This window comes from Ochotona curzoniae, unplaced genomic scaffold, assembly GCF_017591425.1.
Source record: "Ochotona curzoniae isolate NIBS_2020 unplaced genomic scaffold, NIBS_Ocur_1.0 patch402, whole genome shotgun sequence".
Lineage (NCBI taxonomy): Eukaryota > Metazoa > Chordata > Mammalia > Lagomorpha > Ochotonidae > Ochotona > Ochotona curzoniae.
The window spans coordinates 1-18288 of NW_024466976.1; the positions used below are offsets into that span (position 1 = coordinate 1).

An 18288-nucleotide genomic window follows, 5' to 3' on the forward strand; every position below is an offset into this window, starting at 1 on the left:
AGAGGAAATATTTTAAGATTTAGTTATGGTGGCATATATATATATCTGAAATAAAAATGTGGAACATTTTTCAATTATATAAAATAATATAGAGTACATAAGGGAAGTAATGAAACAGAAAAATCACTTTAAAAATCTGTATCTTTAATATGTCAAGTATCAAGGAACAATACCAGTATTTTATTGATGACAACTACTTAAATACTATTTACAATTTTGGGGGCACATATATATCTACATTTGTACATAAAAGTATTTTAAAAAAGAAAAAAACAACATGTAGAATTCAAAAAATGTATAAAACCATAACAGAATACCAAACATACCGGGGATGTTATTGTATTACCTCTAAGTTCTTATTTGCAAAAAATAATGAGGACAATTTTAGCTACTATTTTGTAAAATATTCTAATCAATTTATTCAAGTATAGTAACACTAAGCTGCTACCAGTGAATTAGGGACTTAAAAAGGTAACAAGTAAGTTAGAAGCTGAAACTATAACCTTGTCTGTTGAAATGTTCTATTTACTTACATATACAAGGAGAAAAAAAAGTTTCATTCTTCTGCTTGCTGAAGGTATTTTTTAAAATAGTTTTCTTTCAAAGATCTTAAATACCTTTCTGAAAGGATACTGACAAAGCAAATTTTTAGAAGCAAATTTGATCAATTTTATTTTTCCTGACATTGAAGTGACTCATCTTAGATTTCCTTGTGAAATGTTTCTTCCAAATTTTCTAACGATCCTTGGATTTACTTTATGGATGTTTCTTTTATATTCTAGAGAAGACATAAAAAGATATATAAATATGTTAAAAAGTATCATTTGCAAGTAGCTTTCACTATTCAACTTAAAAATTCATTAAAAATTGTAACTATATGTAGGAACATCTACTCTTTAAATTCACAGTTGTTAATTAACATGACTTAAAGTTATGTTCTTAGAACTGTCTCTACAAATCACATTGAACCTATTAAAACTGACTGCATAAAATCTGTTTAAAAAAAGAACAAAATGGATTTGTTTGCTAAATTTATTTCTCTATGTTGCAAGCTGAAGTTTTAGTTAATAACTGCACACAACCAGGTATCAAAAGTCATTGAATAAACTACTAGATTCACTTTTCTTTTTTGTATTGACTTTCTATAAGCATATTCTTCCCTTTTATAATTTTTTTCATTAATTACCGCATCAAGACTTCTAAATGTCCATATTCTGATAAAAAGGTTATCAGCACTTCCCAGAAGGCTGATCCTGGTCCCAGTCCTTTTTGCTTTTACTGTCACCTTTCAGGTTTTTCTTTTGTACAATATTTATTTGAAAGGTAGAGTGACAAAAAGACTCTTAACCAAGCTCTTTCTGGTATCTTCTATGAGTTGATTCACTCCCCACATGAGTGCAACAGCCAGGGCTAAACTACGCAGAAAGTAGCAGCCAGGAACTCCATCCGTCTCTCCTTCATGGGTAGCAGAAGCCCAATTATTTGGACCATCACCTGTGGTCTTCCCAGGTTCACTAGCAGGAAACTGAATTGGAAACGGAGCAGCTGGAATCCAGACCAGCACTTATGACACAGGATGTCAGTATCACAAGCAGTGGCTTAACCTGCAAGGCACAATGCTAAGCTCCTTTCAAATGTTTCTGTCTGTTCCTATCCTTTTGGATTTTTCATTAGTCTTTACAACAATGCTCTATTCAACAGTAATGTCAAAAACAGTGCCACTTTCTTTTGAGGCAGTCTACTTGGCTATCAGGTTATCACTTCCTTGGTCACATTGGGCTCTACTCTTAGAGTAGGAAAATACATAGTTACTTCCTTCCTTTGCCCATTCCTTCCTTTGCTCTTCCTCTCCTCCTTCTTTTCTTTCTTTTAAGCTTGCAATACACAGGGTTAGGAGGACAAAGCTAGCAGCCAGGAACTCAATCTGTTTTCCATCCAGGGTGACAGAAATACAAATAGTCAAAAACGATATTGCTGCCTCCCTAGGTCACTGCTACCAGGAAGCCAGTCTTCAGATGCAGCTAGGGAATGACCCAGGCACTCAAAAGCGAGACTGTCTTAATTGTTAGGCTAAATGCCCAACCCCTCTTCTCTAACTGTTCAGTTAACAGTAGTTACCAACTTTTTCACTGATACTCTTGCTTTTTCATTGGTACAATGTTAATTGAACAACTCAAGTGAACACATTCAACCTTCACTATTCCAGTAATTCCTGGTGTGTACAGTATTTACAATTGGACATTCTAATACGCATAAAAAGCTATTTTCCCCTACAATTTAGTAACTTTTCCACGAGTTCAACTATTCTATGCAGATGAGGGAATGTAGTCACCCCCAGTAGTACCCTTTTCATTTTGTTAATAGAAGTTATGATTGTCACTGGGTAGAAACTGTAGCCTTGTAGTACTTACTAAAAGTAATAGGCTAAGAGAAAAAAATTCAGGCAGAAACAATTTGTCTGTAACTTATACTGAGACACAACCTTAATAATAATAATATATTTGGGTAATTATTATAAATACTACCTAGATTACTTAACAGAAAGGATATAGAAGGTAGAATTGAGATATTGAGTTATACCACTACTACCACAATTAATATCTGGTTTTGAAAAGTGTTTTATATTCTGTGTCTTAAATTTGCCTTACTTGTAACAAGGTTATCCCATTTGTTTCTACCTTCCAATAAAGATGACATGATAGAGATTCCTATGAAAAATAGTTTTTCAAACGAGCTCAGCACTACATGAATTGGAAGATAATAATACCATTAAAGATTAAATGACCAAATAAACATACCCATTGTTGGTCTGTTTTCTTGTAAATGTTTATCGCTTGAATTATCTGGTCGAACACGTTTTGCAAATCCATGATTTTCCTCAGTGGCTGATGTGATGCTTGATGTACAAATGGAGAAAAAAAATGGTTTATTTGTTTTAAATCTCTACATTGTAATTTCTGTTGAACTTATATGCAGTAATGACAGAAGAAAGCAAACACAGAAATGTGAAGTTGTGAAACCTTACAAAAGTAAGCGGAGGCACTAAACACATTTTTGATCTACAGTGAAATTTTTTATGTTGTGATTTTAATATTTATTCAAACTGGATATTATAATTGTAAGTAACAGTTCTATAGCAGAATATTTCTAGGGCATTTTGCCGGAATATGACAGCAGTTCTATTCCAAGGGTAGAAACAAGTAGCAAGATAGGGGTTTGGGCCTTGGGGTTGGGGGCAACTGCAGCTCCCTGCAGTGTGGCGGCTGTGGGGGGTGCCCCTGCTGGGTCAGACCCAATGCTGGGGACTCAGGCCAAAGACACTGCCCCAAGGCAGTGAACGAGTCCTCAGCCTTGGGCAGCCAGTGCACCAAGTGGTGCCAGGCTTTGCCTGCTGGCCACCCGGTGGCGAACTCTGGGGTTTTTAAGATATGTAGTTGCTGCCTGGGGACACCCATGAATAAGGCCAGTTTTAGTGTAGGTGAGAGGTGAATTTTGGATGATTTGCAGTGACAGGGTCATGAAAGTTTCAGGCATGCATGGGGACTGAGACCAGATGGTTTGGAGGGAAGTATCCATAAGATAATTTGGGTTAGACTGATTCACCAGCCCAATTAGGAATCCAGAGATGGGCTGTTAGCATAGAACATCACTGACGGCCACACACCAGTCCACACCAAAGCTATGGATGGGGGCCTGTTTGGCAGGGCTAGGTACCATTGCCCAACTGGGTGGTGGAGTGGTCACATTTGGCAGGGTCAAGACACTATCCAGCACACAAGAGAACTTGGTCTGGGGGTAGACTCTGTGGGGTTGTGTGGGCCCAACCCTGTGGAAATACAAGTCCCCCTGGTTAGCTCGCAAGCTGGGGTTGCGATGGACTAAGCTAGGTGTGACCATGGCACCTGCCATCACTCACGGGTAAAGGAACCCACAATAGTCTGGGCAGGTCAAGGCAGCAGCACCTGAATGTGCATCCTAAAACAGGATGTGGGGTGGACCAGGCTGCCACTGGAAGGGGGCAGAATGGGCAGGGCCAAGCAAACCTTAACTCACAAGAAAAAACAGAAATCAGGTTGGAACACAGCTCATGCCAAGCAGGCCCTTGCACCTACTGATCTATGTGAGCCAGGGACGCTAAGCCACTGCATCCAAGGCAAGGGCCAGGACAGGTGAGGGGCTCTGCCAAGTGGAGTCAGAGCAACCCACTGGCCTACACGTGATCTAAGGCTGGCAATAGACCCCGTTGGGGAGCTAAGGGGACACCCTAGCTGGGTTGAGTTTCCCACCAAGGAGTGCATGGGCTGGAATGGGGGCTGCATTCTGATCAGGATGTGGTTGTAATCTCCCCTGGCACAAGTGTGGACTGGGACTGGAAGCAGAAACCCGCCTAGACTCCAGCACCATCTTGTGCTCTGGTGGACCATGGTAGATGTGGACAGACTAGGCTAGGTCTCATCCGTTATGTTACCAAGTGTGAGCTGTATGAGGGTATGGACAAGCCGTGGCTGGGTTGAAACATCCAACAGTAAGAACCAGATTGGGTTGAAGGCCAGTCAGGAAAAGCCACTGTTCCTGCTAGGACAGGAGGTGAACTGAGTAGGGCTGGCTCATGGACCCACTGGTATGCGTGAAATCTGGCACTGGGAGAGGTTCTGATGGAGGAGCCTGGGCAACTTCTCTGGCAGGACACAGTCTCTGCAGGTAAGCACAAGAAGCACAATAGGAAACAGCCCAGAACAAGCTATGGAAATTCTTCAAAGACCCCATAGTGCTTGAAGTGGCAAGATTGGCAGCGATTCATAACTGGTGAACTATCAAACCACTTGAGCAATAACCTGGGAGAATACCCCACACCGGGTACCGGGTGAGGGTGGGAAACCTTCCCCCTTAATACCCCCCTTTAAACTTGAAGGAAACAATATGGAAATAATAGTCTTACCCACTTTCCTATTGCCCTTGAACCTTTTTACCCCAGTTAACTATGTAAAGATGATTAAAAATACAATAATAAAAAAATATATTAAAAAAAATTATCCCACTGGCATACACTTGGCATCAGTTGGGGGCAGACGAGGCTGAACCCGTTCATATCACCCACTGGTGAATCCGAGCACCAGAACAGAGTATGGGTCGGGCCAGGTTCGGTTGTGACAAATACCAGTACACATTAAGGAATGCCAAGGTGAGATGAGCCTTACCAGATGTGGTTGCAGCACCCAAACAGCACATGTGAAAACTGGGGGGAGGAGGCAAAGCCGACAGGGGAATGTGGGCTCCCCTGCTGGACAACTACTTCCATTGGAAAGCGTGAGTCAGGATGGGGGCAGACCAGACTAGGCAGGGCTATAACACCTGTGGGCCTCATGTGAGCTAGATAAGGGAAGGGCCAGGGTGGGCTGACTGTCCTGACTGGTGCAAGCAAAAATTAGAGTGGGTGAGGGTTGGTTGGGCTTAGCCGCAGCATCAGCTGGCAGAGGCTGGCACTGGGAGCTAATTCTGTCAAGTCAAATGCCAGAACCACCTGGAGAGTACATAATCTGGGGGTGGGAGTGGCCTAGTAGGGAGATAGTGGGCACCTCCCTCATGGGTAACCACTCTCACTGGACAGCACGAAAACCAGGACAGGGGCAGGCATGGCTAGACAGAAAGGCACCTGCCAGTAAGTGTGTGGACTGGATAGTAGGTTGGTTGGGTTGCACTAGGCTTCAATGCCCACTGACATGTATGAGAGCTAAATGGGATGTGGGACAGACTGGACAAGCCTGCAGTACATACTGGCAAGCATGGGAACCAGGGTAGGGGGCAGGCTTGGTGGGGATTACAGGGAGTCGCCCCGACTAGGCTGCAGCTCCCACTGGTTTGCGTGAGGAAAGTGGGTAGGATCAAGCTGGACTACAACACCCGTTAATTCAAGTGGAAGACAGGGCTGGAAACAGAACTGACCCAGCAATAGCAACCACCAGCATGTGCGTAAGCTGATTGGCGCAATGGATGGTGTTGGACCCTGTACTAGCAAACTCACACAAGAATCAGGTCTAGGATCATCTCAGATGAAGTTTCTTTGGAGATCCCTTCAACTGAACTGCTGATCTCAGAACCCCAACCATGAAGAGACTATGTCAGCCAGTGGACTCTGAATAGGTTTCATTGCAATTGGAACTGCGAGATTGGCAGCAATCCAGAACTGTTGAACTATCAAAACTGCTTGAGCAGGACCCTCGGAGCGTGCCTCACATTGGGGATCTGGGATGGGTGGGAGGCTGGGTGGGGCTTTTCCCTTTGTTTCTCCCCTGACCCCAGGAAAAAATGATAATATTAGTGTGGAAACAATGGTATTACCCACTTTCACCCTGTAGCCCTTGACCCTTTGTACCCTAATCAACTAAGTAAGATTATTAAAAAATAATAATAAAAAAGAAACAAGCAGCAATAATCACAAGATGTGCAATATTAATTTCTTAAACAAATATGGACCAAGAATCCCAATGTAGGAATATAAACAATGAGATAATCTGGGAAAATTGTCTTTAAATCCAAAGATAGCAATACACTGACAACCCAATTATTACAATTACAAAAACTGAAATGAAAAAGAATTTGTCTTATGTTAAGCTATACAATTGATCTCACATTAAGGGGCAAATTTCTAGCTCAATTTGAGTTGACATAATACTGAATACCTATTATTAATGTTAAAATAATATACAAAGAAGTAAGGCACAAATAATCTCTGTCCTGACAACTTATACCACAAACATGCAGTGAGGACAGGGAAAGAATACACAAAGTAATCCAAGATAGCATAAAATAAAAAAAGTGCTAGGTTTGGCCCAATGGCTAAGCCGTCACTTTGCATGTGCCAGGATCCTGCGTGGGTGCCAGTATGTTTTTTGGCTGTTTTGCTTTCCATCCAGCTCCCTGCTTGTGGCCTGGGGAATTAGAAGAGGATGGTCCAAGGCCTTGGGTTCCTGCACCCAGGTGGGACACCTGGAAGAAGCCTCCTGCTTTGGGTGAGCTCAGCTCTGCCACTTAGGTCACTTGAGGTGAACTAGAGGACAGAGGTCTTTCTTTTTAAATATACCTTTCCAATAAAAATAAACAAATCTTTTAAAAATGTACCATAGGTTTTCAAATGCCAAGAAGCTATAGAGTTGGAGATTTGGTAAATTACATCAAGGCTTTGAATAACAATCTTTCCTAGTTCCAAAGAGGATCCAGATTTAATAGGCAAGATTGGGAAGGTGGGATGAATATCTTCCTTCCACTAAGCATCGTTTAGAGAATTTCTGGCCAATACACTATACACTATTACATGAACTGATGCTATAGTGATTGTTAAGTTGGTTTCACAATTAGAGGTTTTGCTTTAACAGCAACAAGTTTGCTTCTGACAATGCCAATCCTCATTTTGAACTGGTACACTGGTATGCGTGTGGAATACGGAGAAGATGAGTTAGAGGAATGTTCAATGTAAACACCTTCGAGCAAAAAGAATACAGTGAAAATAACCCAAATGAGATATTTCCATGGCCAAGAGCCCTTGAAAGAAATTATTACAGGGTTTAAAATGGTCATCGTAACTGTTCTGTTTATTAATGCATATCACCTATCCAGAATGGTTTATCAAGGAACTGCTAGTATTATACAAGTTGAGCAAATTATCATGCATCATGGAAAAAAATAGAAAAAGTTTAAACAAATCCAATCGTGGAAATTATCCATTTCCAAATAAATTATTAAAATTCTGTTTTCAATTAAAATTCTGTTTTAAACATCTTTTGGGTAATATACAGATTTATCAGTGAGTGATCCATGGCAGTAACTCTTTGCTAAAATAATCACTTGGTGATTTTATTTAAGTATAAAGAGCAATGCAGTCGGTTACAGTTTCCTGCACAATTTATCCAAAAATTGTCTTTATTTAAATTTGATTCTTTAGTTTAGTTAGTTCTAGATTTGTACTTTATATTTATAAAATTCTTTTACTTGATTAAAATTCATATTTCAAGGGCCTGGCGCAATAACGTAGTGGTTAAAATCCTTGCCTTGCATGTGCCGGGATCCCATATGGTCGCTGGTTCTAATCCTGGCAACTCTGCTTCCCATCCAGTTCCCTGCTTGTGGCCTGGGAAAGCAGTTGAGGACGGCCAAATCCTTGGGACCCTGCACCTGCGTGGGAGACCAGGAAGAGCTCCTGGTTCCTGGCTTTAGATTGGCTCAGCTCCAGCCGTTGCGGTCACTTGGGGAGTGAACCATCGGAGGGAAGATCTTCCTCTCTGTCTCTCCTCCTCTCTGTATATCTGCCTTTCCAATAATAAATAAATAAATAAATAAACCCTTAAAAAATTCATATGTCAAGGAATGAAATCCAGGCCTAATAAAACATGCTGCAAAGTTACATGTAAATCAAACACATCCAAACTTTTTTAGGATTTAAGTAAGCTAATTTACTGACAAAATGTTTAACGTTTATAAGTTAGATCATAAAATAAAGATAGAATTATAGATGGGTATAGAATCATATTATGTTAAGGACTATATTAGGATGAGATCCAACAAATCTTCCAGTTGTAAACCAAATACATTTTCATAAGCACTAACCAAACTAAAAATTCATGTTTTGCTCCTGTACTTAAATAGAATGCTTCTTCATGAAGACAATACAATTCAAATTCTTTCAGCTGAAAATTATTTCTAGCCAAACACAAGACAAACACTGAAACTCTGATGATTTAACTTATAGGTAAAGCTAACATATGCACATTTGATATTTGTAGACTTGGTAGGTTAATGTATTTAGTCTAGTCAGCTATTAAATAAACAAGTGTCAGCACCCAGTACTCTCGTACGTTTTGTAGTATTAAGTGTATTTGAATTCTTTTTAGAAAGAAAAACTATAAACACAAAAAACAAAAATTAGCTTACTCTGCAGATCTTTACTTTTTAAAAATCATTTAGATTATATAGGTATATACAGCTAAGTGGAAAATACCAGAGTTTCTCTCAAGCCCATGCAGCTTTAATTAGAGAAAAAGGATAAAAAAGTGATCATGTATATTTCTAGCATTAATCTCTTTTAACCTTAGTTAATGGCAAGATCTAATTACTGGTACCAGAGGGAATGTAGCAGAGTAACAGGTTATGAGAAACCAACTACTTTCTTTTCTTTACATGTCCTTTAATATTGCACAATAGTTGCTCATATGTTATGTGGAAGCAAGCTCTTTTACGAATCTAAAGCCATTTCCAATATGTAATTCATATATCCATTTCTTGAGTTACTACTTAAGAGAAAATTCCATTAACAGCAATTAGTCAAGGGAATGACAAACTTAACAAATTAGTGACAAACTGGCAAAAACAAATGATGATGGAGGTAGGTCCCAGGGTGCACTCATGAAGTGACAAAATTCAGACTGGTCCCTTAGCAAAATACGGTAGTTCTTTACTATCTGCTGGTTCTATTTTAAGACTCTGTGATTGTAGGAAAGGAGGATAGCAACAAACTCTACATAGTAATAAACCTTTTAAAGGCTTCTCTTTGGTACATCCAAATTACCACTGTTATTACTATTGTGCCTTGGGGCCATTACTATCTAAAATAAGAGTTGCTGGAACACAAGTACACAGTACCAAGACAGCTGATCTGATAAATGAACCAACTACAAAGAAGCAATGGGCACCCATACACAGAGTGGACAAGCTAGAAGAAAGGGATAATTCATGTTGTGGGATTGAGTCAGAGAACATAAGATCTTATTATATTACTAAGAACAGCACATAGTTTAAAATTTATGAATTGTTACTTTTGCCACTTTCCTTTCTAATTGTGAACCCTTGGATAGGTTAGCCACAAGTGAGTGAATGTGTACAAAGTGAAATGGGTAAAGGCAAGAATACTGTATGTCATGTATAGTTACAGACATTCAGGAATAAGCAATTTATGAATTTTAGATGTACAGATTCTAAGGTTCTGCTGTGTATATATAAATTTTCCTTTCAAATAAAAATAAATCAATCTTTTAAAACATTAAATTTTAAGAACTCCAAAAAATTAATAAAAAAAAAAAAGGATACATCCCTTTGCCTTCCAAAACAAAGTACAGCAGAAATGTAGTCCACTCCCCAAATGGCTGCAAAGGATGGAGCTGAGCCAGTCTTAAGTCAGGAGCCTGAATCTTCTTCCAGGTCTCTCCCATAAGAGAGGCCCAAACACATGGGCCAACTTCTGGGACTTTTCTAGAAAAATTGCCAGGGAGCTGCACTGAAGGTAGAGCAGCTGGATTCCAACTCTCACCCATATGGGATGGTGGCACTACAGGCAGAGGCTTAAGTTAGTATGCCACAGTGCCATCCAGAAAGAATGCATTTAGATTCATCTATGAGAAGACATTCTATGGAACACAGATAATTAGGCTATCTGCAAATTTATTTCAAAACAACGCCATATTAAATTACATTTGTTATGACTTAACAGATTACCTTTATAGATTCCACATACGAGTGAGATTGGATTATATTTGCCTTTCTGTGCTTGACTGACTCACTAAACATAATCATCTAGCCATAATTCCAGGTTCATTGTTGTTACCACAGATGTTAAACACATTTTTATTTTTTTTATTAACTAATTAATTTTGTAATAATCTTACTTAGTTACTTAGGGTACAAAAGGTCAAGGACTACAGGAAAGTGGGTAATACCATTGTTTTCACACTAATATCATCAGTTTTTCCCCTGAACCCCAGAGACAGGGTTAAACACGTTTTTGGTGGCTGAGTAGTACTTCATGCACTACTTTTCACTGTGCATCTACTACAGGGTGGACATTTAACTGCTTTCATTTCTCTGGAACTGTGGTGCTGTGATGAACACGTGGGTACAGATGCTTCATCATTTCTTTGGATACGTGCACAGTAGGATTCCAGGATCACATGGGAGTTCTACTATCAGTTTTGTGAGGAGATTCTATATTGGTTTTTCACAATAACATTGTGCAAGGGGGTTCCTTTTGCCACATCCTTGCCAGAGTGTATCTTCTGTCTTTTTGATAAAGTCCATCTAACCAGACTGAAGTGATTAGCCAGTGATTTTTGGATAATTTTTTCATGTTCCTATTGACCACTAGTATATCATTCTTTGATAAAAGTTTCTGCAGTTCCACTTCTTACTGAGTTCTTAGTTTTACTAAATGTATTATTTTTTTTTAGTTCTAGACTATTAACTGACCCATCTGAACTGAATTTAATTTTCTAGGAAATTCCCTTAGCTTTGTGTCTATTTTGCTGAAATTAACAGGTTAAAATTTCAGTTTCTGATAATCCCAATATTTGCATTAATTATGAATCACTGAAAGTTTTCATTTAATCTTGTTTTTTGGCATAGTTATTATCATACATGAAAACCTACAAAGGAAACACGTAATACAGTCTTCCAGAGATTGGATTTTCTGTGGCAAGTAGACAAAACAGTGATTGCCTTGGTCCAAGGATTGTTTTGGCTGTCAGTAACTAGTCTATCTCCAGTTGACCTTACCGGTAGAACATATCTTTAGAGATTTCAAATATAACTTACTGTTCATAGTGATCCCTGAATGTCTAAAACCTATAAGAATGTCTAAAACCTTACTTCTTTTGCCTCTTAGTAGCTAGTTTCAGTGTGGTTTCTTTGTCTCCTATTCTACAGTTTAGACTTGCTGAATATCTTGAGGGTAAAAACTACACAGAAAGATATTATTACTTTCATGGCTCCTAGCTCTAACTTCCATCTTCTTTATGGATTCTATATTATATACTCTGATTTGGCAAAATTTAAGCAACAACAACAAAAAGAGGCAAAGAAAATCTGATTCTCTACAGCATCTTCCCTCAATCTGGGATCTTAGACCCTCAGGGTCCTGGTAACCCGGTTGTTCTTCCTTGCCTTTATATAGCTGTTAGTTTTACACTAGCCAGCTTGCACTTGTTGATATTGTTGATAGGTGGTTTGATCTGACACAATTATACTCCAGAGCCAGAAATAGAAGTTTCCTTACTTGTACTACTTTACACACACATAAAAATTCACCAAAATAATATTATTCTCAGATGAAAGAAATTTAGTGATGTTTAAAAAGAAAAATAACCAAACAGAAAAAAAAAAGCTAAAATTAAGTGACATTTCTACAATCCAGAAACCTCAATATATTTTCAGTAATCTGAAATATGGAATGCTTACATAAATATCAAGTGAACTACCTGGGCTTTTTGAAGATCTTCCTTCAATAACATAAATTCAATATTGCATTCAGAGAAATTTATCATAGGATTGTTAAAATATATCTAATTACAAGGAACAAAAGGGCTATTTGAGGCATAGTGATTATATCAGTGTAACTGTTGAACTTGTTTCTGTTTAATCATACCTTGTTAATTTCCGTTTCCTTTTGGCAGCAGCAGTCATTGCCATGTAGGATGGCACCATGCTTGGTACAGGCAAAGAATGCTTAGTTGAGAAGGAGGGGTTGAGTCTGCATATTGAAAAAGAGTTAGTTTGATTTATACTATAGAGAAAAAAGGAAGAGTACAGATCTTTTTGAACAGATATGCTATAAAAGTTTGCGGCTTAACCAGGACTTTTTTTTCTTCACAGTTAGTTACTATAAGGAAGCTTCTACCTTTTGACCACACAGAAAAGTGAAAGTATTTTTCCTTCCATATTTACATTGGGTGTAATTACGTAAATGAAGTGAGAAAGATGTTTCTGCAGATGACATATAATCAAACCATACTTTAGACACATGACCAAGAAAGCTGAGGCTTGACACACATTAATAGAAATGAAATTTCTTCGGGTGAAGATATTAATAAGGACAGACACGGCAATCATTTGATGACAGGTTATCAAATTTTGGAAAAGAAATATACTTTAAGGACCTTACTGGCTTAATGAGGGTCAAGTGACAAATATCAAATTCACTTTGACATTTTAAAACAAGCTTGCAATCAAGAAAACCTATGAAATCTTTAAAATAGTCCTCAAATGGAGCTAAAGAGAAAGAAAATTAGTTTGAAGATTATATTAAAAAAAATTGGAAAATACCCGCATTCTCTACCTTTGTAAAGCATTTTTTCTGTTGTTTGGTCGAGATTCTTGTTCAGGTAATTTACTCCTCGAGTTCCTGGTGTCTTCATCTATGGTAAATGTAGAGTCCAAAATCTCCTCACATTCCCCTCCTCTATTAAGAGTGGTATCTACTTCAGATAGCACTTTTAGAGAATTACCACTGTTTCCATTTGAGCTCATGTCCTGAAAATCCATAGTATGTGAAGCTACTGGAGATGGATTTTGTAAAGGTTTTCTAGAGTCTTCTGGAGTATATACAATGGGCTGAAGTTCTTGGCTGAGAGAGTCATTGAGATGCATACTTTCAGACAGCGTAATCTTTTCAGTATGTTTCACTTCTGTGGGAGAAGATATTAGTCTTCTACGAGTTCTTTTTTGTGGCACAATTTTAAGCAGGCTAGAATCACTTGAAGATGTGCCTGTTCAATAAAATTAAAGAGATAATTAATAATATTGCTCAAATTTCCAATGGTTCCATTAGTTTAATGATCTTTTCTTTTAAAAAAAAAACTAATAATAAAGTACGTTTTTTGCCCAAAATACTGAATTTTTTTTAAAAGAAAGGTAAGCTAAGAAGTGTAAATGATGATAACAAATTCATTATATATAAGGATATTTTAAAAGAGAAAATAGTAAACTGTCAACATCAAATAGTAACACAGATGGCTATCTTGGTATATTAGATAATATATATAATATTTAGACTGTAGAAATTACAAAAGCAAATTTCTAATTCTAACAAAATTCAGAAGAAACTTCTAATTTCATTTTTTTTCTTTATTGATTACATTGTATTATGAGACATAGTTCTATAGGTACTGGGATTCCCCCCACCCCTCCCCTAACCCTCCCCCATGGTGGATTCCTCCACCTTGTTGTGTAACCACAGTTCAAGTTCAGTTGAGATTCCTTCATTGTAAGCATATACCAAGCATAGAGTCCAGCATCTTATTGTCCAGATAAGTTCAACGGCTTCTTGGGGAGACCTTCTCTGGTCTGAAGGTAGGGCCAAAAGAGTAAAATCCCGATCAATTAAAAGCCCCATCAGCAACAATATATAATGTTATGGAATTAATTGACATAGTGTTGAGTAAACAATATGTTAAAATTACATGTAAGTTCTTAACAACATCCTGTGACTATTTCAATGACATTTTCACAATTGAGGTGCAAAACAGTTTTAGGAGGGGTATGCAGAGAAATCTTTCATACCTTGGTGAGGAGTACTTGTTCTTTGTGTTCTACCTAGTAAGGTATGTGTGAGTCCATGCTGACCAATCTTTCCTTGTTGTTCTCTGCTTATCTATTCCAATGTGTGTGTGTGTGTGTGTGTGTGTGTGTTTGGGGGGGGAGTGCTCTGGAGTGACCCTGATGGTCATTGCAGAGGGTGGGGACCCAGAGTTGGAACTAAGTAAGGACCAGAGAAAGCTCCTCTCCCTTGTCCCGAAGGAAGTTTACTGTTCTGATTCTGAGGACCGCTCAGGGTTCCTGGCTGTTGTTCTGATGACCTTGGATCCTATGAGGAAGGATTTGGGCTTCTTCCATCCCGTGTAGTAGGTCCAAAAGCGGGGAGGGATGTCCTCTGAGTTCTCGGCCTCCAAAGGCATTCCAGTTCCCCATGGTCTCTTTGGCAGTTGTGATGTAGTCCTTGGTGCCGTACTGATAGTCCTTGGTGGGAATCTGGGAGTATCTAGGGTTGGGATATGAGCCTCTTCCTGACCGCTGCTCCACTCTGCCCCCACCCCCCATTCTGTGCATGTGACCTCCTGTTAATATAACATGGTAAAAATTTTATATCAGAACTGTTTGGACCAAGAATTCTTTCAGATTTTTACACATTTTTGGATTGTTGAATATAATGGTACACCACTATTTAAACATTTTTTCTGCATCACAATAAATTAACTTCACTTTTCTCCTTCTCTGTTCTGTTCCTGTTTCTTCCTACTATTTTCCACCCACCCCCCTTTTTTTTGGTATGGCAGGTTACAGGGAAAGAGCAAGGGAAGGAAAGGGAGACAGAGAGGAAACGAGGTCATTCATCTTCCTGCTAGTTCACTTCCCAAACGGATGCAACAGTCGAGGTGGGGACAGACTGAAGCCAGGAGCCCGGAACCGCATCCACATCAACCAAATGAGCAGTGGGAGCCCAGATAGTTAGGTCATTATCCATTGCTTTCCCAGTAGCATCAGCAAGGTGCAGGATCAGAAATGGGGAAGTCAGGTCTCAAATTGGAGTCAAAATGGGATGCTGACTTAAGCAATGCAAGCTTCCTAGTTTATTTCTGATGAAATACTTTTTGAAGTACCATTCCAAATAACAAGGTATATAGGGAATGTGACTCAAACATAGATGAAATTCATGTGACCCACCTATAACTTATATAAATTGACTGAAAAATAATTTTTACACAACATTCTAAATCATTTTGTGAATTAAAGTTTCATGGTATGGAATTTAAAAAATTTTTAATCAGGGGCATTTAAGGTTTTGAATCTTTTACATTAGAGATGCTCAACCTTTAACTGAATGGAAGTCTAGTAATATAAACGAACAAAATGAGTGATTAACAATAAAAACTTCAGGTTAATGAAATAATTTAGATATGTTACGATGTCATATATTAGCAGTAAAGTATTACATCTGATTGATTTGCTAATACATACGTATACACATATATGGTAGATTATTAGATTTAATAAAAAATGAATCTAATTTAAAGAGATCAGAGTACTTCAGCCATCATTACTGCAAAGCAAATGTCTCAGATGTCAAGAAATCAACCAAGCTGACAGTTCTTAACAGACTTATCTAACTTCGATTTAGAGATTACATCCTCAAAAAATAATAATAATAATTACTTCCTTGGGCCCAGGATGGTAGCCAAGTGGCTAAAGTCCTCCTTGCACATGCCAGGATCTCATATGGGCACTGGTTCTAATCCCGGTGGTCCCACTTCCCATCCAGCTCCCTGCTTGTGGCCTGGAAAGCAGTTGAGGACGGCCCAAAGCCATGGCCTCCTGCATCCACATGGCAGACCTGGAAGAGGCTCCAGGCACCTGGCTTCAGATCGGTGCAATTCCAGCCACTTCAGTCACTTTTGGGGAGTGAATTATCAGACAGAAGATCTTCCTCTCTCGACAGAAGATCTTCCTCTCTGTTTCTACTCCTCTCTGTATACCTGACTGCCCCCCCCCAAAAAAATAAATCTTTAAAAAAAAATCACATCCTCCATTTTATCACCTGTGTTAATCTTGTCCTCCACTTATTTTTTTTAAAGATTTTTATTATTATTATTATTATTATTATTTTTTATTGGAAAGGCAGATATATAGAGAGGAGAGACAGAGAGGAAGATCTTCCGTCCGATAATTAACTCCCCAAGCGAGCGCAACGGCTGACGCCATGCCAATCCGAAGCCAGGAGCCTCTTTCGGGTCTCCCACGCGGGTGCAGGGTCCCAAAGCTTTGGGCCGTCCTCGACTGCTTTCCCGGGCCACAGGCGGGGAGCTGGAAGGGAAGCGGGGCTGCCGGGATTAGAACCGGCGCCCATATGGGATCCTGGGCGTGCAAGGCGAGGACCTTAACCACTGTGCCACCGCGCCGGGCCCCCTCCACTTATTAAACAAATCTGCCTAACAGCAGTGCTTTGCTTTCTAATCAACTTTCACACAGAAACACTTTTAGTAATTTTGAGCACAAAATCAAAAGACATATTTGTAAAAATTAGAGTGTAAGCATGAATTGCTTAACTATTTAACATCTTTTTCAACATGCTTAAAATAATGAATTTAGTACATATGTAATGATGTATTTGATTAATTTTTGTGAGCTCTCTTGCATTTTTCTCCTACTCTGGTGAACTCCTTGGAGCCTGCAGTACGGCACAGAGGAAACTATGATGTGGATTTCTGCTTGCTTTTTTAAATCATACAGCAAAATTTCCAAGGGATGCTATATTTCCCTTTTTACACAGGAATAACTTAACACTGAAAACAGTTAAAGGCTGAATGTTCCATACTTCAACAAAGCAATCTAAACTTTCAAATAAGGTAAAAATACACTTATAGCAATCACTAGCAGTGTATGAATTATTCCTATTACGTTAGTTGACAACAGACTTTGCTATGGATAGGTTGACAATTACCCTCTAGGAAATACAATTTAAAAACAGGAAGAAAAAAATAGGATTCCTGTTCTACTAAGAAATTTTACTTTTCTGAGAAATAGATAAATGAGATCCAGATCTTAAAATAATTTTCCACTCTCTTTAACATGACATTTGTCAAATTTTCCATTACCAGATATTTTTATACTAATGCTACAGTGTAAAGACAGTTACTTTTCTCCACTGTGCTGCTACCACCAATTTGGTGGCTATTAATAGCTAGAAGATTAACTTCTTTTCCCATGAGAGGCAGCAGAGGTATAGAGGATAGAAAACTATCAAGGATAGAGAACTGAATTGAGAGTCAGGAGACTTGGATTCTATTTCTGATTCCATCAACGACTCATTGAGTGACCTTGGGTAACTCATTTAAGCAGTGTGGACATTAATGCCCACTAGAACAAGGAAGATACAACTCGTTGGTTGACAGGGAATTTAAGTAGGATTAGATGACAAAAACATTCAAGGTTCAAAGAAAGGCTCTACGACTACAAACATGCTGTGAGTGTTAACTTTACAACTTTCAAAGAGAAAGTTGTTTTTTACTTTCCAATAGTACAACACCCTCATAATTTACTCCAAAACAAAACACTCAAAAACAGTGTCTTATGTCTGGTTCATCAGATACTTAGTTTACCAAGGATGATGGTAAACTGCAAACATAAATAAAAGATACATTAAAATAGGCATGAAAATGTGTTATTATCCACAAGTGCTGATTTTATAACATCAATCTAAAATTTAGAATATAATAGAACTCGAAACCTCAAGAGTTAAGGACTTTGAAAGCACTATTTTTCTTACACACATTTAAAGGGCAAAAATATGTGGAGAGGCAATTAGGCAAACTCCCATGTAGTGGACCAATTTCCACCACTGTTAATAAAGAATATGAAAATGAAGTTTTCCACAAAAGACATGAGAGAAATAGTTCCCAGTTCTCACGGATACTCTAACACTTAGCCAATATCAAATCTGGTATGATCACACTAACAGATTTTCACTGAAAGAAATAA

The 18288-nt window shown here is 38.5% G+C and overlaps 1 protein-coding gene across 2 annotated transcripts; it reads right to left on the minus strand.

Annotated features, from left to right (window-relative positions):
• Positions 1-123: 123 nt before the first annotated feature.
• On the minus strand, positions 124-13519 carry LOC121167631 (kinesin-like protein KIF18A). Of its 2 annotated transcripts, XM_040997168.1 has the most exons (4): positions 13094-13519; positions 12404-12508; positions 2799-2896; positions 124-778 (listed from the first exon to the last, which is right to left on the minus strand). In XM_040997168.1, exons 1-4 carry the CDS (start codon positions 13402-13404, stop codon positions 696-698), a joined length of 597 nt encoding a protein of 198 aa, XP_040853102.1. In that variant the 5' UTR covers positions 13405-13519; the 3' UTR covers positions 124-695. The 2 variants fall into 2 exon arrangements, with proteins under 2 accessions (XP_040853102.1, XP_040853103.1); XM_040997169.1 differs by lacking the exon at positions 12404-12508.
• Between the last annotated feature and the right edge of the window lie 4769 nt (positions 13520-18288).